Genomic DNA, 26,722 nt, shown 5'->3' with positions numbered 1-26,722 from the left:
GGAACACAAGAGCACGGTCGAAAGCGGGTTGGAGGCCGGGATATGATTTTCGGCTTATAACGTTTGGGTTCCACTAAAAAAGACTTTTTTTTCGTAAAAATTGAACTGGAAATATTTCGTCACAGGTTTGTTCTTGGACTTTGGTGATTATTCTCCTTGTCTTCTAATATGTTTTGTCCATTGGAACCTCAAGGGCATGCAGCGATGCTTGTTGCGGGCCGGGATACGATTTTCGGCTTATAACGTTCGGTTCCATTAAAAAAGACTTATTTTTCGTAAAAATTGAACTGGAAATATTTCGTCACAGGTCTGTTCTTGGACTTTGGCGATTTTTTTCCTTGTATCTTAATATGTTTTGTCAATTAGGAACCAAAGAGCACGATGGAAAGCGGGTTGGAGGCCGAGATATGATTTTCGGCTTATATCGTTGGTTTCTACGAAAAACGACCTAATTTTCATCCAAATTTTACTGAAAATATTCCGTCACAGGTCTCTCCTTGGACTTTGGCGATTTTTTTCCTTGTACTCTAATATGTTTTGTCAATTAGGAACCAATGAGCACGGTAAAAAGCAGGTTGTAGGTCGTGATATGATTTTCGGCTTATAACGTTGGTTTCCACGAAAAAAGACCTAAATTTCGTCAAAATTGTACTGGAAATATTTCGATAGAGGTTTGTTCTTGGACTTTGGTGATTTTTCTCCTTGTCTTCTAATATATTTTGTCCATTGGAAACTCAAGAGCATGTAGTAATGCGTGTTGCGGGCTGAGATATGATTTCCGGCTTATAACGTTAGTGAAAAGAAAGGAAAAGAGAAAAGATAGATCAAATTCAAGACACAACGAATACAACAGAATTGGCCATTTTTAAATGTCGTTTTTGCATTCTGAATCTAGACATTTTCGTGTCATCCAAAATATGCCCCCGATGAAATATATTTCCAAAGTTTGCAAGTGGCCGCGGAGATCCAATTATATCTACAGTTTGATAGTTGCAGAAAAAAGGCACCCGGAAACATTTATTATGTCAGAACTCAAACAAGTAAAAAAAACTGAGCGTACTGGATTCAACACAGCAACGGAATTCAAAGACGTTTAAGGTACCTGCATTGCTTGTGGAGGAAAACAATTTCATTTCAGGATAATTTAGAAATAAATTAGGAAATTCAGAAATTTAGCATAGAATTTAGAAAAAGGAAAATTAAGATTTTTGAAATTACATGTTACGGTTGGAGTAAAAAATTCAAATAATTGGCACACATGCTGCGACACAAAAATATCAAAGTTTGAAGGTATTCGCTCCATACCGCAGTAATACAAACTTTAATACTATTTGAAAAGAAATACTTTGAAACTTGCTGAACAAAGTTCAATTACATATTACCATAAAAATAGGGGGTGATACTTAGCACATATACTTATCCACAGAAATTTCCAAATTCGCAGGTATCTGCTGCAATTCAATGTATCTGTTTAATGAGTTTGGAAGACAGTAATTTCAAATCCATCCATAAAAGAGCAACTGAAGACTTTTGTAATGAATTTTTCACTTCATATTTATGTTACGGTGCGAGTCAAAAAATGAAATGAATGGCACAGTATATAAATTTTATAGTTTGCAGATTTTTGCTGTATTTCAATGATCCAAATCTATAGTATTAGAGTGGAAAGTTGTTAGAAGTCATGATGTTACATTGAAATGACATAGCGCACATAACATTCAGAAATTCTGTAGGTTTCCATGATGTTGGCAGGTATTATACTTAATCGCATCGAAAACTGAGCAACTGTACACTTATCGTAATGAATGTTTTCACCAATAATTCCACATTTGCAGTTTGCAGAATAGGAATACTCAACATACACGTCATTTCATAAGTATTGTTGTCAATATTTGTGTTTGCCTACCGCATTGCCAAGATTCAACTTTTCATATTATCAGCAAAAAAAGCATCCAAAGACTTTTTGGAACAAGTTTCAAAATTTATTACTCGACAGGCCAGGTGGAAAAAGTATAACTACACTTATATCAACACCAGAAACTGTTTTGAGAATCTGTTGTACAAAATGTGCGATTGATGATCATAATTGGAAACCTCTTGAATCACGTTACCACAATCAGCATGAAGAAATATTAGAAAATCCTAGGACACACATATTAGGCAACCAATTAATAATATGCATCGATCCGCTGCAAACCGATGGAGTCAAAACAAGGATCGGAAAGAGCAGAGCCATAGTTAAAAAGAAAAAAGACAGCACAATTGAAAGAGAACAGAAATCAAAATTGTTTCATGTATCTGTGCATTATTTTCTGAAGACAGTAATTTCAGATCTATTCAGAAATAAGTAGGTGAAGACTTTAGTAATGAATATCTTCGTTAATATATTCCAGTCGGAACCAAAAAGTTAAAAGATTGGCATACCTGCTATTTCACAGAAATATCAAAGTTCATAGGTACTTGCTACGTACCAGTTATACAGACTTTGATGCTATAGGGAAAAACACTTCAAAATTACATGAACCACATTTTTGAAACTTATTATGACACATTCAAAAAAAAAGTGACAGATACGATGCATGTTGAAGCAAGCAAAATGCTGTAATTTTGTATGTCTCCATAGTTATCCGCAAACAAAATATTTGATCACATCCAAAAATGATCAGGTGTAGACTTACAGACATGAATTTTTCAACCCACAATGCCAATCGCAAACATGGTCTGGAAATATTCAATATACATGTCGCTTCATCACTTTGTCGAACTTTAGAGGTGTTCATTGCATTTCGAAGATACAAATTTTGATATCATGAAAATTAAGCACCCAATGACTTATTGAAATAAATTTCCAAATTTATCACCCTGACTACTCAGACGACCTTGGTGGAAGGTCGTTATGACTCCGAAGGTATACTTTTCTAATTTCGTGACCTCGTTGATGAGGGTCAATACGACCATGACGTCACTTCCGTTCGAGGTCGTAACGATTTTTAATGAGGTCATTACGACTTTATAGCATTCAGCTGCAAGCTCATCTGCAAGCTCTTAGATAGTCGTAATGACCTTTGAGATAACAGTTACGACCCTTCTACCGGGTTTCGTCTCCAGGTCGCAATGATTTCCGAGACAGCAGTTACGACCCTCCTACCGGGTTTTATCCCCAGGTCGCAATGACCTCAGAGTAAGCCGTTACGGCCCTTCTGCCGGATTTCGTCCCAGGTCACAATGACCTCTAAACAAGCAGTTACAACCCTCCTACTGGGTTTCGTCCCCAGGTCGCAATGACCTCCGAACGAGTAGTTACGACCCTCCTTCAGGGTTTCGTCTCAGGTCGCAATGACCTCCGAACAAGCAGTTACGACTCTCCTGCAGGGCTGCTTCCACAGGTCGCAATGACCTCCGAGAGGTCGTTATTACTCATGTCGAGCTCCGTGAATGAGCAGATCTCTCCTTTAAGTGGATTCATGAATCTTTGTGAGCTCCTTACATGCGAGTTTCACATAAATCAACTCTGCATTAGATACCGGTTAGTACTGGTATTTACTATCCGTTTCGTCCACTCTCATAGAGATGGATTGGAGGGCACATGTGTATTTTTTTTTTATCACATTACAACAAAATGCAATCGCGGTTTACAATCACAATATGTTCGGTCAACAATAAACTAAGATTATTCATGTAGCGGATCATCTTCGGACTGAGAATCCTGTGACTCGGTCCTTTGGCGTTCTCTGGCTAGTCTGAGTACTTCTGCTGTTGCGAGTATCCTTTTACTGTTGTACCGGTTCGATTTTAATTTTACTGCCATTATTTTCCTCCCTTCGGCGTGCGTCGTGAAGCCGTCGGTTGGAATCCGCTTCTTTTTTTGCAGAGCAAAACATAAATCTGTGTGGTAATGAAAATGCGTGATAATATATTTCACATACTATTAAATTTTACTTACATTATTAAGTAGTTATTTTTACCTATAAGACCATTGACCGTTTTTTGCGGGATTTGTTTTCGTCCTGTGCCCGCATTTTTCTTATTGTCCATTAGTACAAGGTTTTTCTGCTCCTCCTTGCTCCAATAGCCGTCAATGAGAATGTTCAACCTTCGGCGCATATTGAGTGCTCCACAAGCCTTTATAATTACCAATTGAGGTATAACGATGCCAGGAATGAGTTCAACATTTCCATCCCGTGATGGTTCCATAGAAGCCTGCAGCGAATTTCCTCGGGATTGTTCTTCTTCCAGTTGTTTCTGGAGCCTTGCAATATCGCGCGTAAACTTTTCCGTTGTTTCAACAATCTGTGTACAAAGTTTCAAAATATTACAAAATAATATTGAATGGTGGACAACGACCCAGTGTAATGCGATCTAAAAAAAGGGGTGAACAATTATTCACTTCAAGCAGTAACCTAGATAACTGTCATTAACATCGTTAGATAAACCTAGATAAATGCGATTAACATTGTTATTTTTCCCATGACTATAACGGTAGAGAATGCCGATTTTAACCTTTTGAGCAGTGCGCCTCATTTTTCCCTCCCTTTTACGATCGGCTGAGTACTCCTGATTTTTTTCTTTATCCTCGTTTGCAGAAAGATTTTCATCATCCTCCTCACCAGTCTCGAACGATGTACGTGTAGATCCAGTTTTACCAGTTTTATTTTTTATTGCTTTTTCATTCTATAAACAGCAGTTATTAAATATTTAATATTGTACACACGACTGTTCACGCTACGATCGTTTTAATACAACCATTATATATGTTACTTCGTATCTGAATCCATTACCTTAGTGGCAATAAGTTCATGTGTTTTCTGACGTTTTTTTTTGGAGCTACATCGAGAATCAAATTCTAGACTTTTCGATGAGCCTTCGCAAGGATCGATATCATTGCGAAAATCGTAAATCTGCAAAGAAAAAGTTTTTCAGTACGTTGTTGAATTTCGTTGATCAATGTACGATTTAACGACAATAATTTTTTTTCATAAAGATTTTTGGATAATGATTTGAACCTTCGATGCGATATCATTTGTCGAGCGTGTCTTTGTTATTGTTGAAGTAACAACCGATTTTTCGGTAACATTTCTTGGTGTTTTCGCCGGTCGTTTCAAACATCTCAGATCGCTAACATAATAGTCAACTTTCTTGAGAATTTCATCCGCAGTCATCTTCTTTGGGGCAATACGTTCCGTTTTTTCTTCACAATACATTGTCGGGTTCTGCTCATTATTATTCGCAGTAGGTGTTACTGGAGAAAGGTTTTGATTCGTCTGGAATGAGTTTAATTTCATCGTATCGTGCAACCATTACATATTCAGCTGTTCCTTCCCTTAGTATATGAAATATTTTTATTATCGGGAAACATGTTTTTTCTCACCACAGGGCTGGGCGATGAGGAGTCATATTTAAACTCTAACTTCATTCTTCGTCGATCTGATTTTTTTACCGGAGTGTGATTATCCTCAACCTAATTGTAAGAATTCATAACATTATTTGAGTTTTCGTCGTAACACTTCCCCATCGTAATTAAAAAATGTATATTGTACCTTTCGATTACTAGCTTCTCTTTTATATTTAATTTGTTCTTTTTCCTCTTTCACGAGTACATAGCTGCCTTTCGGTAATATTTTCGTTTCAACGATCGTCGGCTTGTTTCTTGAAGTAATCATTTCATCATCACCATGGATCTGTTAAATTGTTTCCTCCAAATTCATATAGTGATTCATTATTCATTGCTAAATTAGATTTATAAATAAGATTAGAATTTTAAATTTAGCATTAATTCGGAATGATGATGATGATGATGATGATGATGATGATGATGATGATGATGATGATGATGATGATGATGATGATGATGATGATGATGATGATGATGATGATGATGATGATGATGATGATGATGATGATGATAATGTCATCGGAATGCTATGAAGCTTGAACCTTTTAGCAATCTAATTTTGTTCAATATACATGAAGTTTCTCGATAACGTTCTATTTACACGAACGAACGCTGATCTTGAGTCTTTTTCATTGTCAATTTATCCCAACGAATCAATACCTTTCGATTATCATAAAACTTTGTATGAATCCGTTTGCTTCCAACGCAACCGTTGACGTTCGTATTATTAGCATTCTTGGATTTATTTTCAAGTCAGCTCGCATCTTGTCGCAATATATTACCAGTTCGCTATTTGACGATTGATGTAATGATCGATAATATTATTTGTCATACTTATACATTTATATTTATATTTACTTATGTATTTCTTACCTTCAGGTGACTGTTTTCTAACGTATTATTTATACTTGCAGGATTCACTTTATTTGATACGTTTTCATCGTCGGTATCAGGCATATCTGTTTCATTTTCGTATGTCGTAATGTCATCCTCCGGAATCTTTGGCGACCCTTCTACAAGCGTCGACTCGGCATCAAATAGCTCTATAACATTTATGTCAGGTTCGACATCTGAGGATTTATCCTCATGATTCGTTCTCCGTTCTTCATTCGCGCTATTGCCTGCAAAGACACTGGGACTTTCGTCATCATTTATCGCAGATTGTTCCTATGACACATTCAATTGACTTCATTATTCAGCAGTATTAGCATGGCTTTTCATTTCTGTTTGCTAGAAACAATACTCGAGTGAAATCGGTGTAACTCTGCGAACACAGGTTAATACACAATTTCGTACTTACGATCCAAAACGGCTGCGACGAATATGGATGGTCAATTAATAGGAAATTGGTATTTTGAAACCCCTCCTGTACCTCGTTCTCCGTGGTTTTATTCTTCGACGACAAGGTATTCTGCAAATTTCTCTTATCAATTGCGCTATCTGCATGCTTCTCGAGGTTGATATGTATATATGACAGTGTTAAATTTGTTAACATGTTTTAGTAATATATCCGTTTTTCATGACGGCTGTAGTCTCATTGGTAATAATTTTTTGTATCCGCTCATACGTGTCCTACAGATATCCATTATAATTTTTTCAATATTTATTTCATACTTGAGTGACTGTTGTGTTCGTATCTTCTTTCTTGTTACTATCTCCAACCACGTCGTCATTATCGGAGAGATACGGACTTATTTGAATTCTGCGCCACTTATTACGTCTGCTTCGTACCGGAATCTTACAATTTGAAAATACGATAAATATTAGCAGCTATTTCGGTTTTAAATATTTGCAATGTTATGTCTCAGAAATGTGGTAATCATCTACTAACCTCGTCTTCATTATCTGTCATGTCATCACTCGGTACTATTTTAACCGATCGACGTTCACATGGCTCATGTTCCTTATCATCCGAGTTGGTAACCTGCCGTAATATGTAATCAATTTTTATTCTTACAGCCATTCTTTTTTGATCCTCTGTTTAATCAAAGTTACAATAACGATCGTCTATTTACCGGTAAAATTTCTTGAAAGATACTTGAAAGCTGGTTTTCCACAATGTGGCTCCTTTCTTTTTTATATTTGTCTATCTGCTTCTGAAATTTTAGTATAAACATTGAATGATATTTTTGGAATCAGTTTTATATTCGGTTGAGTCGGTACAGCTGTTCGTTATTTTGTCATTCCGGTTGTGCCACAATGCTTCATTTCACGCATCGGATTAACTAACTGCCGGCCAGTTGGATTTCCTCCATATCATACCAGATAATTCACGCACTATGATCTCTCAGTTAGCAAGCATATTCGACGCCCAACGCTTTCCAATTTCATAATATTTTATACTACATGTAAATACATCTATTTAACCTCTCTGTGACCAGTTATATATATCTAAGCACCTACTAGCCTTACTTGAGTACCCACAGATATTTGCAAAAATTTGGTTGCATGCTTATATTTCAAACGTTTATTAGCAAATCGATCGTCATCTATAATCCCATACGTCAGTTTATTTTGATTGATGCTTTGCATGCATTATCAACGTTAGGGTTCACGCATGGATACGAGATCCATTTATTACTTGGCTCGCATTGCATATCAAGCATTCCTATTGCATACTTATCACAGGATCCGTAATTGCTTTTGCCAGCGCATTCGTTCTTTCACTCGGCCACGTTCGTGGATGGTCTGCCCAATTTGGTTACGCATCGCAACAGTTCACCATCATCACGTGTACCATTCTACTATAGTGTACGGTTTCCAGGTAATGTTTCTCGGTACACGCAGTATGTGATTTTTCGAAGATGCTCCAATTATGCACGTAATATTTTTTCGAATCCCTAAAAATGATTTGATCGAAATTGTTATCTTCCTCTCGGCAGTGTTAATGGCCTTATCATTTATGACCTTCGGATATATTTTCTTATTGTTTTATGCGTATTCGAACTCTCCATCCATTGCCGTTGCCTGATCGATCAAGTTCACAGCGTTCTTCCGACGACTTTATCATTGTTGGTAGTGGTTACTGGGATTTTACGTTGGTATTAGTGCCGCTTGGGTTTTTTGGGCCGCCATTTCTACGCGATGGTTAGTTTCCCACCCGTGACTAAACGGCTTGCATCGCTGGCATACAGCGGCTTCAGTTTCTCTAACTCGATTGCTTTGGAAGGTCGCCCGCCTACCCATAATTCCAGTTTTATTATACTACATTCGTTTGTTATAAAAATTTCGGTATGGTACTTATCTTCTGTACTTCTTTCAATACGCCTCATTGTTTTTTCGCTGTAGTTACAAAATAGTGTCCCAATATAGCAAACAGGTACTTCATATCTTTTACTAAACGATTATTCAGGGCGTGGAGTAATGGCCGCTTTGCCACGTTTTCGTCGTGCTTGCAATTGCAAATAACGTTGATTCCTTCGTCGACACTTAACTCATTTTGGAACATGGATATTTATTCATTTACGTCGCTATTAATTACGCCAAATAATGAATTTTCATTAAAGTGCACAGTATAGGTGCTATTTCGTTAATATAATTTTTGACCATTGATTCGGCTGCCCTTACGTTATTATTGTTGTACTCTCAGTGTTCCCTGTACGTATTGCACAGTTTTTATTTCAAGTTTGTTTTTTTTCCAAAATCTTTCTATTTGGGAATTACCGACAATAATAACATCCAAGTCGACAGAGCACTATCTACTTTTACGCAATCTACTTATGTGTAAATTTGCAAGAAAGTTTTATATTCAGAATTGTTATGCGCCTAGATAATTGGAAATATGTGTTACAAGACTACGCCAATATATTGCCATCGTTAATTCTTGCAAGTCATCAACTACATTTACGTTTTTACATATTTCATCTACACACTACAACTTCAACTATCAGTACTTAATTACCCTCTTATTTTAACTAACCGATAATGTAGTTTTTGCTTTATTTCATTGATTCTTTTTCGTTACTTGAAACGCTTGTCTATATTGTTTTGGAAATTTCCTTAATCAATGATTTTGGATTTCAATTTTGTAATATATATTTTTCCAATTACCGGCTCAGCACAGTATTCCGATCAAGGATCAAGAGACTCGGTAGAGTCTCGGGACAAGTACATTGACAGCCCTGTCGTCTGCTGGCCCGAGACTCTCGCCGAGACTATACTTTCTCTGAATAAAACGATTCGCCGTGGTGGGGGTAAAATTGGCATGTGATTTTATTGAATTACGAAGCTCAGGAGCCATTTAGCAACTTGAAAATTGAAGTTTAAGCCAATTGAGTAATTCTCTTTCGATTCCGCCCTAAATCAGCATGATCGGTGGCGTATTTGCTGAGAAAAAACTTTGCACGGGCTCAAGATTATGCAAAACTTACCAACACATTCAAGAACTTATGCGTCTGTATTTATAAACACCATCAAAGGCACTTTGATGCTCTCGAGTTTCTGATTCGTTTGATCTGACGACATCCATTTTTAGACGTTGTGATTGGTTGTAGAAATTAGTTGTTGATGATTGGAAATCTGACGTCAACTTCAGAACGTAGCAAACGGCGCAGCACAGCTGGTAACAGCAGTCATAAATTCGACCGATATACATATATATATGTACAAACCATGTGTCAGTTTTTGATCGTATGAACAGAGTTTCGAGAATACGAAGTGCGTGCGGGATCAATAAAAAAATAATTTTCGTCATCTAAAGAAGTGCATATTACTATTTATTTTGTTATTTGTGATATATTAAACCGGTATCAAAGCGGCCGCGTAAATGTAGTCTGTGATGTGTGTGTGAAAAAGAATATAAAAAATGCGCGATGCATGTATGTCAACGAAACTTTTCAAGATTTCATTATTTCGTTCGATTGGAAATAAGTGATAACTGAAATAATCCTTCAATTAAACCAGAGTACGAGAAATATTGTCCAGTGCGAATATATTGTCAGTGGCGTGGTTATATATCATGTGTACATAGGTTATATATACGAATAAATAGAACAAAAATACACGTAACTGTTAGAATGATATTAGAAACTTTAATTGAATAAATGTTTTCTAATTTATTTCTTGTGTCATCATTATTTTTAAACATCCCCATATTTTGCTTGATATTCAGTTTGGCTCTGCCCTCTCCGATCCTTGTTTTCACCCCATCAGTTTTGCAGCGGATCGATACATATTATTAATTCGTTCCCTAATATGTGTCCTATGATTTTCTACTCCTTCTTCATGATGATTGTGGTAACATGATTCGAGAGGTTTGTAACCATAATCTTGAATTGCACATTTTGTAAATCAGATTTTCAAAAAAATTTCTGGTCTTGGTATACTGGGTAGTTATTCTTTTCCCATTAGGTCTGTCGCGTGATAAATTTGGAAACTTGTTCCAGAAAGCCTTTGGATGCTTTTCTTGCTGATGATATGAAAAGTCGTATTTTCGGAATGCGGTGTGCAAACACAAATTTTGATAAAAAAACTTATGGAATGACATGTATGTTGAGTATTTCCACTTTGCAAACTACAGATATGGAATTATTATAAAAAAAATTCATTCCGATAAGTCTACAGTTGCTCAGTTTTGGATGTGATCAAATATAATGCCTACCAACATCCCCAGAAACTTACAGAATTTCTGAATGCAATGTGCGCTATGTCATTTTAATGCAACATCATGACTTTTGACAACTTTTCATTATAATGCTGTAGATTCGGATCATTGAAATACAACGAAAATCTGCAAACTATACAATTTATATACTGTGCCATTCATTTTACATTTTGACTCTAACCGTAACATATACATGAAGTAAAAAATTGATTATAAAAGTCTTCAGTTGCTCATTTATGGATAGATTTGAAATTGCTGTCTTCGAAGCTCATTGCGCAGATACATTGAACCGCAGCAGATACCTGCGAACTCTGAAATTTCTGTGGATAAATTTATATGCTATGGATCACCCCTTACCTTTGATTATGGTAATATGTAATGGAACTTGGTTCAGCAAGTTTTGAAGTGTTTCTTTTCAAATAGTATTGAAGTTTGTATGACTGATATACAGCGAATACTTCTAAACTTTGATATTTCTGTGTTGCAGCATGTGTGCCAATCATTCAAATCATTTACTCCAACCGTATCATGTAATCTAGAAAATTCAATACAAAAGTCTTCAGCTTTTCTAAATACTTCAATGTTCCTTTTTCTATTCCTTTCTGAGTTTTCGAATTTCTAAATTCATTTCTAAATTGTCCTGAAATGGTTTTCCTTTAAAACCAATGCAGGTACGTTAAACGTCTTTGAATTCTGTTGCTCTGTTGAATAAAGTTCGCTTAGTTTTTTTTTCTGCTTTGAGTTCTGGCATTATAAATGTTAGAAGTTTACGGGTACTTTTTTCAGAAACTATCAAACTGTGGATAATTGAACCTTAGCGGCCGCTTGCAAACTTTGGAAATATATTTCATTGGGGGCACGTTTTGCATGAAACGAAATCTCTAGATTCAGAATGCAAAAGCGACATTTAAAGTGGGCAAATCTGTTGGATTTTTCGTGTCTTGAATTTGATCTATCTTTCATTTGAATTTTGAAGAAAAGGGATAAATAAAATCGTGTCTTGAATTTGATCTATCTTTCATTTGAATTTTGAAGAAAAGGGATAAATAAAATCTGTTCTATTAAGGAAATCTTTACGTTAGTTCTTTCTTGGTATGAAGACTTGGAAAAAATCGCCAAAGGCCACGGACAGACCGGTGACGAAATATTTCCAGTACAATTTTGACGAAAAATAGATCTTTTTTCATGGAAACCAACGTTATAAGCCGAAAATCATATTACAGCCCACGAAACGCATTTCTTCACACTCTTGGGTTCCTAATACACAAAACAGATTAGAAAATAAGGGGGAATATCACCGACGTGCAAGAACAAACCAGTGCCGAAATATTTCCAGTATAATTTTGACGAAAAATCGGTCTTTTTTCGGGGAAACCAACGTTATAAGCCGAAAATCATATCTCGGCCTCCAACCCACTTTCCACCGTGCTCTTGGATTCCTAATAGACAAAACATATTAGGAGACAAGGGAAAAAATCACCGAAGTCCAAGAACAAACCTGTGCCGAAATATTTTCAGTAAAATTTTGACGAAAAATAGGTCCTTTTTCGTGGAAACCAACGTTATAAGCCGAAAATCATACCCAGGGAAAATAAGGTTGTGAAAAGTACATTGATGGTCCCTTATTTGCTGATATTTTCATGAAAAAGATTATCCCATAAAAAAATGTTCGTATTAGAATGGAATCTATAAAAATGTACTAAGCAAATAATTCATAGAAATTTAAACTAAAATCCTATAACCGTCATAACATAAATGAGGAACTTTTGAGAAAAAAGGCGTGATATCAAACCATAAACTTCCCCTGGGGAAAAAAAGGTTGGGACAAGTACATTGATGGTCCCTTGTTTCTGGATGACATAGAAAAAAGATTCAGAACCAGGAAAAAAATTCTATAGAAATAATAAACGAAAAATTGAAAAGTTCAAAAAAATTCAACAATAAAAAACAATCGAAAAAAATTCTGTAAAGAAAAATAAAAATTTTCAAAAAAATTCATAAATATTGAACAAATTGAAAAATGTACTATCCAAGTTACATGCAGTATAAAAATGTATGATATCAATTAGAGGCCAAGTTTTTATTGATAATTTGGAATATTTATTGAATAAATCGGAAACTTTAATTGAAACTCATGATAATTATTTTCAAGAAAAAAGTTAATGAAAAAAAAGTCATAACGGAAGTTACGTGCAGTACTAAAATGTATTATATCAATTCGTGGTCAAGTATTTATCGGTTATTCGAAATATAATCTCCGGCGACAAATGAGCGTTGAGAATCCTTGTCGGGCTCACAACGTTTTATCAAAATTACTAAAAAATTAATGGAAATGAAATCATTAAAAATTCACATGAAAGTCATTCGTTACTTCAACAAGGTACACACTTTAAAGAATCGATTCCCCTCCGATTTTCAGGATCCCCTGGTATTATTCACAACATTCAACTTCGATTGGATCGGTACAAATTATGTTCAAATACGTCTTAAACGTACTTGTCCGGCCCATCACTTTTTATTCAAATTGCTCATTCGAAAACAAATCAAAAACAAAGTTAATGCATGTGTTAATATTGAGGAACAGTAATTCCCGAGAAAATATTTTTCCTTCGAATCGCTCTTGTCAAAATGAAACGAAAATGAAAGATAAAGTTGATTAATCTATTTATATCATATGAAGTCAGAATTCACAACAAAATAATTTTTCTCCAAATTCCAGGAATCCACGTATCGTACTCGACTAGTGGTATTTATCAAAATGTGTACGTGACTATAGAAAAAAAAACATTGCATGGCTGAGTAGGTTCGAAAATTTTTTGTAATGTGCCTGATTATTTCTCATTTTCATTGGTTCTTACCGAATGGTATGTGTTCACTGAAGAAAATGAGAAGTGGATATTGCTATACGAACTTGCGAACAATCAAGTTCAAATTACTTGGAGATATTATTTTTATTTCTATCGATTTTATTATATTTGTCATTTTAGAGCAGCCCTGATTTGTTTTCGAATGAGCAATTTGAATAAAAAGTGATGGGCCGGACAAGTACGTTTAAGACGTATTTGAACATAATTTGTACCGATCCAATCGAAGTTGAATGTTGTGAATAATACCAGGGGATCCTGAAAATCGGAGGGGAATCGATTGTTTAAAGTGTGTACCTTGTTGAAGTAACGAATGACTTTCATGTGAATTTTTAATGATTTCATTTCCATTAATTTTTTAGTAATTTTGATAAAACGTTGTGAGCCCGACAAGGATTCTCAACGCTCATTTGTCGCCGGAGATTATATTTCGAATAACCGATAAATACTTGACCACGAATTGATATAATACATTTTAGTACTGCACGTAACTTCCGTTATGACTTTTTTTTCATTAACTTTTTTCTTGAAAATAATTATCATGAGTTTCAATTAAAGTTTCCGATTTATTCAATAAATATTCCAAATTATCAATAAAAACTTGGCCTCTAATTGATATCATACATTTTTATACTGCATGTAACTTGGATAGTACATTTTTCAATTTGTTCAATATTTATGAATTTTTTTGAAAATTTTTATTTTTCTTTACAGAATTTTTTTCGATTGTTTTTTATTGTTGAATTTTTTTGAACTTTTCAATTTTTCGTTTATTATTTCTATAGAATTTTTTTCCTGGTTCTGAATCTTTTTTCTATGTTTACATTCTATGAAAAGACTACGTTATTACGCTTTTTACCGGATCTTTATTTTATTTGCTCAACTGAAAAATTAAACACATGCGAATTTTCTGAACAAAATTCTTTTACAAGATCACCGAGATTGCCAACGTTTCGCTTATCTGGAGATGATGTCGAACTACACTTAGATACGCAAGTATTTAACGACGATTATGAATTTATATATGATATAACTTAATTTTTGTACAATCGGTAAAAAAAATATTTAAATTAATAATAAGAGTTCGATGAGTTGCCTTTCATTCCCTTTCCAATTATGTCAATTTTCCGAAATCAGATCGTTGTTAAAATTTCGCATATTGAATAACCGTTCTACAGTTTCTTTTGAAATAAGCACAATGTCTATCATCATTATTACCGAATGAAACGTTGCTCCAAAAATATTAAATATTTCATCGTGTACGTAAAGAATGACCATTTCATTCGGGATTCATTAGTTAATAAATTTGTTTACACAATGTATAAATATTTTATGTTCATAAGGATATCATCTGAACGTTGTTCCTTCAAAAACTATTACCAAAAATACTCATAAAATGCTTCCTTGACATGCGTTTTTTCTCAACTTACCGATTTAGCAAGGACTTCCTTTGAGCTCTTACACTGTGCCGGCTCTTCTACGCTTTCATCAATTTTTGTTATCAGGGTTTTGTGGGGTGCCGGACTGTACTTAATCGCAGGAGAGTCCTCTATCGGTTTTTTCTTTGGAATTCGCTTCCGATTTTCCATTGTAGAAATATTTTCTTCGACAACTTCTCCAAAATATTACATATTTTTCATTTATACTATTCTAATCGGATTATTTGTTTACTCACGGTCTATTAGATTTCATCTGTCCATTTTGTTACAATCAAAGTTTTCGACTCACCCACAGTTTTTATGACACGAATCTTTTCATAAATCCCTTTTGTTTGGCCTTTTTCCTCAGATCGACGTAGTCGCAGGGAATGTTGGTTTAGTGGATTGCGAAAATATTTTTCAATCAATTCGTCAGTGCATCTCGTAAGCTTTTCACTTTTCGGGTCGGCTTGCATGAAGATTTCATTCGCCTCTACCGTTTGGGTGTCTCCACGTCTTTCAATGTACTCTATTATATATTTCTTCTTATTTTCATCTGGCTGTTCATTCTGCAAAATAATTTTTCATTGTTTTACTCACTAACTAAAATAGGCCCTGCGATTACTTACATTTGTGTCCATGTCTTCCATTGGAATTTCTAACGTGACCACTTCATTCTCATCATTGAATATTATTATCTCAGCCTTACTGTAACCGGTCGTTCCCTCCATGTTTTTATTTCGGGTTTCTGTAATCCGTACAACAGTGCTTATTTCTTATCTTTGCTTCCTCACATGTATCGCATAATGATTCTCCGTTTGATCTGGACTTGTCGCTGTGTTTAATCTTTACAATATTTTATTTTCCCTTATTCAACGCTTCTTTGAAACACACATCTGCATTCTACGCCCTATGCATCTCACTGTACTATTTTGTTCCAATTATATGAAATATATATTAGTTATATGAAATATTTATTAGTTATTACAATAAGCTGTGAAATGATTCTCAACTTTGTGAACCATATTTTCTCATCACTCTTACAAAGTGATAATTTTGGTTATTTTCATAATTATAATTTTTCTCATTATTGATAACATTATATATCATTCCATTTGTGATCATTTTAAACCATAACAAATAGAACATACCAAACATAATAATTACCTCGTGCGTTTATTCACAAGGAAATACGGACTTTGCGTTGTAGGCCCACAGCTTCGAGGTTATGTCGGAAAAATATGCGTAGCTACCGATCTGTATATAAATTCGCACTCGATATGTCACAATTACGCGCTAAAATTTTTTTAGTCCTGTAACGTTTCACTTAATGACAACATGTGTTTCAATTTGTACATCGGGTGCTTATTAAAAGTTATTAACACTTCAGAATGAAACTTGTACCGCGGCGGAACACACGTGCTGCAAATAACCAATATCAATACGGATATGCCGCTGTCGAGATCCCGCCCTTATTAGATTCCCATTACATTCTTGAGTCTTTGTCTCGGATTCTGCTCTTATTCTGATATACCTGTATATATACTTTTAACCGCGAACCCAGGTTCCGGAATTTGTACAAAAACGTTCACTCCGTTGCACATGTATATTGTCGACCGCGTCGTTTCCGGCCTATATACATTCTCGCTGTATAACTTTTATGACATTAATTCATTCAATCTTATTTTCATTTGCATTGTCCTCGTGAAATATTTCAAGGTTCGTCAAAAAAGACCATTAAATGCACATCACAAATAAAGAGAATGCAATATTAAACGGGTTTGAGATTGCTATTGTTACGCGCAGGTCGTATACATATATATACTGAAACGACCAGGCGATATCGTGGACCTAGTTTACGATACGACGGGAATTTTTCAGTCGTAACGACCATCCAACCGATAGTTACGATCAAAAAATGTTCAATCGCCACTACCAATGGGCCCTTGGTAGTATCGAAGGTAGTAATTCCGTAGCAAAATGTTCAAATACGACCGAAAAGTTAACGACCGTAAAATTTCGGTTCTAAAATCCGCTAAGGGTGTATAATAACGTCCTGTAACGTATCGCAGTCGTGTGAAAAATATATTTCTCTTATTGTGCATTTCCTCAAATATATTGTTAATGAATTTTCTTTTCAATTCGGGTCAGGATTCCGCTGAAATGAATGTTCTTACACGCCATCGATTAATACGTTTTAATTATTCACGAATTTGAAAAATATTTATTTACCATAACGAAACGACGATAAATGCGTTAATTTTTTGTTCCACAATATTAAAAACATCGTTATAATCATTTTTATACTGTGCCAGGATTATATGCAGACGGAACTTCTATGAAGACCTCATTAATATTTTATTATTATATTATATTAAATAAAAAGGTGATCAAGAAAAAATTTTCTTGAAATATTTATCCAACCGTAAAAGTAGAAAGTATAACAGAAGACTTTTTAGGCATTCTTTCAGATCGCGCTTTCTGTCTTTTCCTCCAGTATTCCTCGTATCATCCCTTTTCGTCAGCGAGCAGTTCTTTTGTACTGTCTGTTTCGACGCTAATACTCTATAAATAAAACGTTAGGATTTAATATAAATGCTTTATGTTTGTACGTAACTTTAGCTAGTTACAATTCAGATATGTTTGTTTTACTTATTACGTGTACCTTTTCCTTAGAACTCATTGAGAATTCAATTTGACGTGTAGCCAACGAAAATGATTTTTTTTCTCATTTATCCATTCGAATACCGCAGCTTAATGTGATGCTTTCGCGGGTCCGTTCATCGCTTTCTGCTCTTGATGCTTCCAGATATTTCACGTCAATCGATTTATCTAATCTATGGCATTTTTTTTTTGGATTTTTACTTAGTCGTTGCACAGTCCTGCTCCGTTTGAGCCCTTTGGAATGATAATATTAGCATCATATAAATATTGGAGTCGTTCAATTTTTTGAATTGTGAGAATGTTTTAATAACTTTATACCTTGCAATTGGTTGGCCGGGTGAAACTTTTGATCGAAAACAAACGCTACCATTCTCTCCAATTTGTAGTCATCAGAGTCGATCAATGTTTTTTTCCGTTCGATGATTGCAGTAGACTCGATTATTCCATTTGATCCATTATCCGGAATGACTGTTAGCGTTGAGGCGTTGCTGTCCATTCGCTCAATCTGTTCACATTTCTATATATTTAATACTTGTAAATATTTGTTCATTCAACGATATAATGTAGCTTTTATAACCTTTAATATAAACTTCGCAATGCTATTTCCATAAAAGTGTATACCTTGAAACTATCTTTGTTATCACCATTCGTCGCCCCCGTCACCTCCCATGCCATCATGGTCGCGTCACGGATGATGGTCCTCACATCGTTGTTTTGTGCTTCAGAAAATTTATTCAACTGCAAGTAATCATAAAAACCACACAGATATAATCTGAAATATTGCATTTCATAAATCCAGTTACGTACGTTGACGCGATACTTGGGTAATTGCTGCAAATGACCCAGCGCAGTACGCGTGTATATATATATATATATATATATATATATATATATTATACTCACATCACTTTTGTCCCGCAGCAACTTGTATCGAAGGCATTGATTTCGAACTTTCATTTTTTTTGCCTGCTTCATCAATCTGCTCTTTCGTGCAACGAACATCATATGACTGAATAATGTCATCGAAGCGGACCTGTTCGATACGAAATAATTAACCTCAAATTAGGTGATTATTAACATTGACAAATGATAACGCCGTGAGCTATATATTTCATATGTATCTATATATATATGTATATGTATTGCAGATTTTTGTACATTAAATAATACAAAAATAAAAAAATTCGGTACCGGTTCAATGAGTCTATAAAAGAACGATTTTTTTTCACCACCAAATATATATAGTCTGCCGTCCGTCACCTTTGTGGCCGGCGCATACAATGATTTGCGCATGCGCAGCAGTACGGTATATTCGATAAATATATTTTGGCGAGAATGCTATATACGTACGTATTGTATTTCGTCCGAACTGCGGTAATATACGTCGTAGGTACACTTCCTGCTTCTTCTTCTCTTCCTGAATGGCTATCTCCCACTGAGGGTATGTGCCACAACACTTCCTGCTGCAGGACTTTTATTAGTACTCCACTTGATTTCAGTTGTAGATTATATCTTATATCATTGGTGCGCACAAGCCAGGCACAAACTTTCACGCAGCCGGCCATATTAATAGTTTTTATCTGAAAAGAATACATACGTACGGCGAAGTGTTTTTCAACGTTAACGACGTTTTTCAGTGTAATAAATTTTGGAAGTGTTACTTTTATCGCATTGTAGCGTTAATTTATCGATTAGCTGGTGTTCATTTGATTCATCTATTAAATTGGTGTGGATTAGTATAAATGAACATTTCTTATAAATCAACTTTTTTCCTAATATATCTCGTCCAGCAGTGATGTGTTTGGCACGTGTATACATCCAAACAAGTGGACGACGCGGACCGGAATTCTTCAGTGCATTTTTTTCATCAAGGTAAGAAGTCGTTATTTCAACATTTTCATTAAAATGATTGTGATTAATCTTTTACGTTTAATTATACGAACGCACCACTCATAATATTAAAGTTGTGTCTGGATGTAACTGTGTTTAACCTAAAACTTGCTCCGCATATACGTACACGTCAATTCTTTATTTGTATTAATGAATATATATTATATGCACAAAATTATATGCAATTTATTTATATACAACTAGTTATCGCTTTGATGCCCTCAAATATGCGGTTACATTGATAATTCTCTGTTAGGCGTGTTCTCATTTTGAATAGTCAAATCGTCCTAGCGGATTGTACGACCAGGAATCGGTCGAAAAGATTATAAAAACGACCGAAATCCACTAGGGCGTTCTGCACTGTCTTTTCAAATCCCTTTGTATAAATAGATAACATTCCTGGAAATAAAAAACCTTGTTCCAGGTTCACCGAACCGGTTCCAACTGTTGCAACACAAAGCCCGCTTGACACCTATATTCCTTGACATTCATCATGCCTGCTCACATCTTTCCTTCCGTTCTTTCAATCATCCTTCGCTTTCGCTACATTAAAGTTTGTAATGTTATTACACATTCTGACTATTCTGACGACTCTGGTAAAAGGTCGTTATGACTCCGAAGCTATACTTTTGTAAATTCGCGACTTCGTTGACGAAAATCACTATGACGACGTCTCTTCCGGCTGAGATCGTAACGATCTATCACAACGTCATAAGGTCCCTCTACTGTTCGGCCACAAGCTCTCAAATAGTCGTTATGACTCCGAGAGGATTGTTGTTATGACCTTCGCTAGAAAGTGACGTTGTGGTCGCAATGACCCTCCTCGGGGAAGTCGCGAAATTGCAAAAGTATGCCCTCGGCAAGGGTCGTGTGAGAGTAGTAATATTAAGTATTTCACCCTGCTATATATGAAATGCACTGATCCGAGTACTTTATTTTAATTTAACCTCACAACGTACGAGTATTTACACCGGCAGCCATGTTGAAAAACTGTCATTTCACGAAGTCACGCTCGGGAGGCGAGGCGCTCCCAGTGCGGCCAACTCAAATGACTTTCTCCAAAGTTCCCTAGACTCACGAAATTCTTTATATTATTAATAAATATCAACTAAACAATCATTTTCTTGTTCAAAATAATAATAATGAATCGGAATAACAGAATAACGAAATTTTTCAAAAATTTAAGAAAATTTTTCTTTATGATATCAAGCGTGCACGTTGCGCATGCGCGATGATCTAATTCAGCAAACACGTGCGAGAAATGTGAGTTTGGTTTAAGGTTCAATAATTAATTTAAATGAAATAAAAATGTTCTCGTTGAGAAAATCAATTAATCAGAGAAAAAATTGAACTGACGGAGTTTGAGCCGCGTTGAAGAAAACGGCCATAAGATTTTTTTCAGCAATTATCACGTGCCTCATTATTGGGCGCCTATTGTAATATTATAAAAGAACCGAATTTATATTCTTTAGAGATTTGAACTTTTATTATAATCTCTCAGTCGAGATTTCGAACAACTAATATAAATAAGTAAAAATTCCTCTATTGCAAATTGAAACCGGTAAAATTAGTAAAAGTTTAATAACAATAATAATTGTTTCATTAGCTAACACAGGATCTCCTTATTTGTTCACTTATAATTGACATCGATCGAAAAGTTTACGTGGAATACTGTTGTTGCTGATTATACATAATAAATAGTAATGGACGAAGACGAAAATACGGGAGTGAAAATGTAGCAATGTATACAAACATAAAAATGTGAAACCGTTCAAGATAGGAATTTTGTTGATAGAACCCGTTCATTACGTAAGTCTATTTTGTCTTCAAATTTATGACTGTTCATCAATAACTTACCAGTCCATTTCAATCAATTAAACTGGAAGCTATATTGGTGTCAGAATATAAAAAAAAAGCAATATCTTTTAATTGAAGAAATAAATGGCCTTTGAATTTGCAGAGGAACAAACGTCATGATCATATAGATAGTCGAGTAGGGTCACCAACGTTCATTTGCCATTTTCAGAGACCAACACAAACCCCAACTTGTTGTTGCTCAGTAACGTCCGGTGACATGATGGTAGATTGTGGCACCAGCATTCTTGATTCGAATTACAAATGTGAAACTCGTATCTTAGAAACTGTAGTCGAAAATTCATACAAAGTACAAATCGTTAAATATATAATTGTTTTATGAAAATTATGTGAAAATAACCAGATTGCCGGTGTAGGTAAACAATACAAGGCGACGGATCCCAATGGATCGAAAGACGATAAGAGAAGTGAGATACAAACATAAAGGACATATGCAGAAGAAGATGAGGACCTATATGAAGCTATTCTTAGAGGTGACTGGAAGATTGCCAACCTCGCGTGAATGTCCCCAATACGAATTAATACCGGTACAATTAAAACTACGAAAGAGAACTTTTATTATGTGGATTATTGTTATTGAAAGTAATAATGTAACGCAAATGGAAGAAAAGGAATTGAGCTATTGAGAAATATCAAAAAATGAAATATTTATATATTTGTAAATATTATAACTTGTGTTTCAAGGGAAAAATTCGAAGTCCGGAACCAATGGAGACCTCGACAACGGGTACCGAACAACATGAAGCCAATGGCAGAGCAACAGTAGAAGAGCAACGTAACGTTATCGACGAAAATTCGCCCAATAACACGGAGAATAGAGATAAAACTAGCGATGAAATGTGCGTAGATGAGAAGAAAGTACATGAAATGCGTGATTGCGATACGGCGAATTGTACAAGTATTATTAGCAATGATAGTATTTGCAATGAAAACAATGACGATCGCATGTTGGGTGATAGTACCGATATTATCAATGAAGAGTGTTTGGGTAATTTTAATAGTAATATTGTCGGAAATGAATGCACCGTGGTAACCGACGATAACGAAGATGAAACGTTTTTCATAGAGGATAGTGATGAAAGCTCGGATGACGGTCAAGACCAGTACCTAGATATAGATGGAAGCTCCTACATCAATCATGAAAACAATGGCATTAATGGTAATGGAAATGGCGGTGATAACGCCGTGGCATTGCCATCAGAACGTTTGCAAAACGATAGAATAAGACAAAATGATCCCTGCTATTCTAAATTCATTACCATTATCGCGATAGGGGTCCGGTTCTGCCTGAATGTGTTGGCGATATTGGTAATTCTTAAAGTAATTAAAAAGTGGACGAATAGTGTGACTATTCCCACTACGAGGAGAACGATGTGGAAAAGATTAGGTTGGAACGAAGAAAACTTCCAAACGCGGCACTTGTATTGTCAACGGTGCCAATATGTTATCGGGACGGGAAAGTTACCAGTAGAAGACTGTCTATGCAAAGTATCGGGACCAGGGAAACCATTAAGTACAGTAGGATTCTTCGTCACGCTTGATTTGATTAATCAAATGGAAAGATTTTTCTCTATACCTAATTTCGTTGAACTTCTAAGATACGCGAAAAATCGAAAAAAGCTAAATGACAACGGTATAGAAGACATATTTGATGGAAAGATGTATAAGGAGATGCAAAAATCTGGAGGTTTTTTATCGAATAAGTGGAACTTTTCTTTTACGATAAATACAGACGGGTGCCAAGTCGCGAATTCATCGTCAGTTAGCGCCTGGCCAATATTACTAACCATTAACGAGCTTCCACCACACGCACGCAAACGATTTATAATTATGGCCGGAGTATGGGTAGATAAAAATCATCCCGATATTAACACGATCATGAAACCCGTTGTAGAACAACTTCGTTTTTTATATAATACTGGTATAATGTGGAAGCCAAACGGAGTTGACATGATCTGCAGTAAATTTATAACGATTATTTGCTGTGTCGATTCTGTGGCACGAAGCAATATTCTAAACATGACGAGATTCAATGGCAAATACGGATGTCCTGTGTGTTACGCTTCAGGAAGACGATGGGGGGATAATCTTCTTTGGGTATACCCTGACATGGAATCTCAACTCCGTACCGATAGAGAAATTCGTTCCGATATGGAAAGTGCGATGAACAGTAATAGTAGAATAAAGGGATTTATCGGTAACAGCATACTTAGATACCTTCCGGAATTCCATTTAGACAAAGGGGTTGTAATTGATTCCATGCATAACATGTGGCTCGGGGTGGGAAAAAAATTGACCCTACTATTACTTCATGCCAAAGCAACCGATCGATGGTACATTCGTAGCAAAAGTAGTTTTGAGAAGCTTATAAACGAGCGGCTACTAAAAATACGCACGCCCAGTAAAATCGCGAGGAAGCCGAGAGGTATTGAAAACTGTAAAGTGTGGAAGGCGAGTGAATGGCGCAATTGGATTTTATACTATTGTGTACCGTGCTTGAAAAATCTGATTCCTGATGAATATTTCCAACTGTTTTGTTACTTGTCCGAAGCTGCGCATATTTTAAATAATGAATCCGTTGACAACCGAGGAATTCGCAAGGCTCGGCTTCTTATTCAATTTCTAACGGAAGAGTACCAAAACTTGATGGGACTAGGAAACATGACATACAACTTACACATACTGAAACATGTTCCCGATTGCGTAGCTAACTGGGGCCCTACGTGGACTCACAGCGCTTTCATATACGAGGGTTATAATCGTCAAATAATGTTATCATTAAAAAGTCCTAACGGTCGTCCGTTGCAAATAATGCACAGTTATGCACTGAAAGATTTTTTACGCGAAGTCAAGAGCGATCCATATTTGGACGACGAAGTTCTGGAACAAATAACGGATATACTCAATGTCGGTTTAAAGAACAAACAATTACATAACCACGAATATGTGCAGTACTCAGAATTCCGAGGACTCGGATGTCCTATTGTTCGCGAACCCTCCGCTATGGAGAAGAGCCTCTTATCGAATGAAGGCCTCACTTGCGAAGGGCTATTTAAAGATTATAACAAAGCAACGATAAGAGATGTCATTTATGCTTCCGAGAAAGGTGATAATAATGTAACGCAAAGTTGCGACAAATACGTTTACACAAGAGGCGGATTGTTTGCAAGAATAGACGCAATCGTGAGTTTCGTTGATAACGATAACAGATCTATAAATGGCTTATTTGTTACATTCTTTGAAATTATTGGTCAAAATTGCGGAGCTGCACATTTACACGAGTTAATTGAAGCGTTGAAAGGGTTTGTCACAACGGAAGATGCACTTACACCAGCGATTATAATGAAAACGGACAATGTTATGTATGGTGTCAAAATTACGAACGTATGGGAAACTGATTGAAATAGAATTAAGAATTTAAAGCGAAGCACTGGCGTTGATCCTAAAGTACTATTTGCTTTACACACCACTGCGATACATTTTGCAAAACCCATTTATTAAAAATGATCGTACCGAGCGAACAGAAACAATAATGTATGTCGAAATAATGGAAAATTGTCATAAGTTGAGTATCCCAAATGACTACAAAAAATGCAGCTGTCTCTCGCAATTGCCCTTTAACTATGTTGAATTATGAAATTAATTCATAAAATATTGTCATATATGTACAAGAAAGTATATCATTCCCAAATCCTTGTTCAATATGATATTCGAGATTTCACAGTGAACGATTTTGATAATAATTCGCGCTGCGATCCATTCTAAATTGTATTGAAGCAACTTTTTATTAATATTTGGCCGCATGGATTATTAGACAAATCCGTAACTTATCAGATCTTGGTAAAAACATTTCACAGCGCAACTTTCACAATAAATAAATTCTAATGGCTCACGGAAGAGAACTCTGCAAAGAGTACTAATGACCTGCTCAAACAGGTCAGTACGCCAGGCCAAGGAACTCGGCATGAGAGCCATAACGGCTTTCCTGGAGGTCAGTACGACTTGGAGATGAAGCCCGCTAAAATGGTCATAACGGCTGTTCATGAGGTCGGCACGACTATAGGTCAAGAAACCCGGCATGAGAGTCAAAACAGCCGTTCAGGAGGTCGGTACGACCTGGAGACGAATATCTAGAACGGTCATAACGGCTGTACATGAGGTCAGTACGACCTGAGGACGAATCTCGGTAGAATGGTCATAACGGCAATTCAGAAGGTTGGTACAACCTGGCGACGAATCTCCACGGAACGGTCATAACGGCCGTTTAGGAGGTCGGTACGACTTGGGGAACGAAAAAACCAGTAGAAGGGTCATAACGTCCTTTCCGGAGATAAGTACGACTGTCTGACGAGCTTGCGGGTAAGCTTGCAAAGGGTCGGGACGATCCTTTAGAAGGGTCGTTACGACCTTGAGTAAGCTTGCAACCACAATGACAAAGAGTCGTAACGACCTCGCAGAGTGTTGTTACGACCTTCGACCGGAAGTGACGTCGTGGTCATGATGACCCTCTTCAGCGAGGTCCCGAAATTGCAAAAGTATACCTTCGGCGAAAGTCGTATGAGCAGTCAGGGAATTTTGGTGTTACCATGGGCACAACAATCCTCCCCCCTTAAAGAGACGAAACTGCGTATTCGGCTATTATAAAAATTGGCTATAGTTTGATATCATAATGGTCTCTTGGCTTACAATTTTGTTTACATGTGTATTTTTATTCCGAGTCCGTGTTCGTTTTCCTGGGTGTTGGTTGGTATTGGATACTCAGTTCAGGTGTCTTTTCTCTCCGTGAAGGCTTTGGTGCCTCCGAAGGTCGTTCCACGTCATTGACCTGGGTGGTTCGTTGTAGGAGTTGGTTCAGCTTTTTTTTATATATAAAGTATGAGATTGTGCATAGCATTATCAGTATAATCAGAGTTATTGAACTTAGAGAGTAGTTTCCGATTATGAGATGCCGGTGAGCCCAGTTCACCTCGTTATTTTTTCCTTCATTCAATTTCTTTTTCAACACGTTTACTCTTTC

At 36.0% G+C, this 26,722-nt stretch overlaps 4 protein-coding genes and 1 long non-coding RNA gene across 5 annotated transcripts; 2 read left to right on the top strand and 3 right to left on the bottom strand.

Moving 5' to 3' along the window:
* Nucleotides 1-3,575: 3,575 nt before the first annotated feature.
* On the bottom strand, nt 3,576-6,887 carry LOC122418356 (uncharacterized). Its single transcript, XM_043432516.1, has 9 exons — nt 6,765-6,887; nt 6,266-6,559; nt 5,538-5,678; nt 5,369-5,458; nt 5,004-5,261; nt 4,779-4,898; nt 4,501-4,671; nt 3,966-4,290; nt 3,576-3,885 (listed from the first exon to the last, which is right to left on the bottom strand). Exons 1-9 carry the CDS (start codon nt 6,885-6,887, stop codon nt 3,671-3,673), a joined length of 1,737 nt encoding a protein of 578 aa, XP_043288451.1. The 3' UTR covers nt 3,576-3,670.
* A 181-nt stretch (nt 6,888-7,068) lies between these two features.
* On the bottom strand, nt 7,069-7,491 carry LOC122418278 (uncharacterized). The gene is made up of 3 exons (XR_006262483.1): nt 7,408-7,491; nt 7,224-7,316; nt 7,069-7,129 (listed from the first exon to the last, which is right to left on the bottom strand). It is a non-coding gene; the product is annotated as an uncharacterized lncRNA (long non-coding RNA).
* A 10,394-nt stretch (nt 7,492-17,885) lies between these two features.
* LOC122418355 (uncharacterized) lies at nt 17,886-21,930 on the bottom strand. The gene is made up of 6 exons (XM_043432515.1): nt 21,871-21,930; nt 19,291-19,520; nt 18,844-18,973; nt 18,562-18,678; nt 18,259-18,445; nt 17,886-18,174 (listed from the first exon to the last, which is right to left on the bottom strand). The coding sequence occupies exons 1-6, from the start codon at nt 21,928-21,930 to the stop codon at nt 18,005-18,007; spliced, it is 894 nt and encodes a 297-aa protein (XP_043288450.1). The 3' UTR covers nt 17,886-18,004.
* LOC122418354 (uncharacterized) lies at nt 21,672-23,053 on the top strand. The gene is made up of 3 exons (XM_043432514.1): nt 21,672-22,232; nt 22,390-22,909; nt 23,049-23,053. The coding sequence occupies exons 1-3, from the start codon at nt 22,089-22,091 to the stop codon at nt 23,051-23,053; spliced, it is 669 nt and encodes a 222-aa protein (XP_043288449.1). The 5' UTR covers nt 21,672-22,088.
* On the top strand, nt 22,877-26,230 carry LOC122417904 (uncharacterized). The gene has a single exon (XM_043431800.1). It carries the CDS (start codon nt 23,077-23,079, stop codon nt 25,105-25,107), a length of 2,031 nt encoding a protein of 676 aa, XP_043287735.1. The 5' UTR covers nt 22,877-23,076; the 3' UTR covers nt 25,108-26,230.
* The last annotated feature ends 492 nt before the right edge of the window (nt 26,231-26,722 follow it).

The sequence above is a fragment of the Venturia canescens genome, chromosome 11 (genome assembly GCF_019457755.1).
Source record: "Venturia canescens isolate UGA chromosome 11, ASM1945775v1, whole genome shotgun sequence".
NCBI classification, from domain to species: Eukaryota; Metazoa; Arthropoda; class Insecta; order Hymenoptera; family Ichneumonidae; genus Venturia; species Venturia canescens.
Note: the sequence above shows the minus strand (reverse complement) of the source record. Positions and strands in the feature narration are given on the sequence as shown.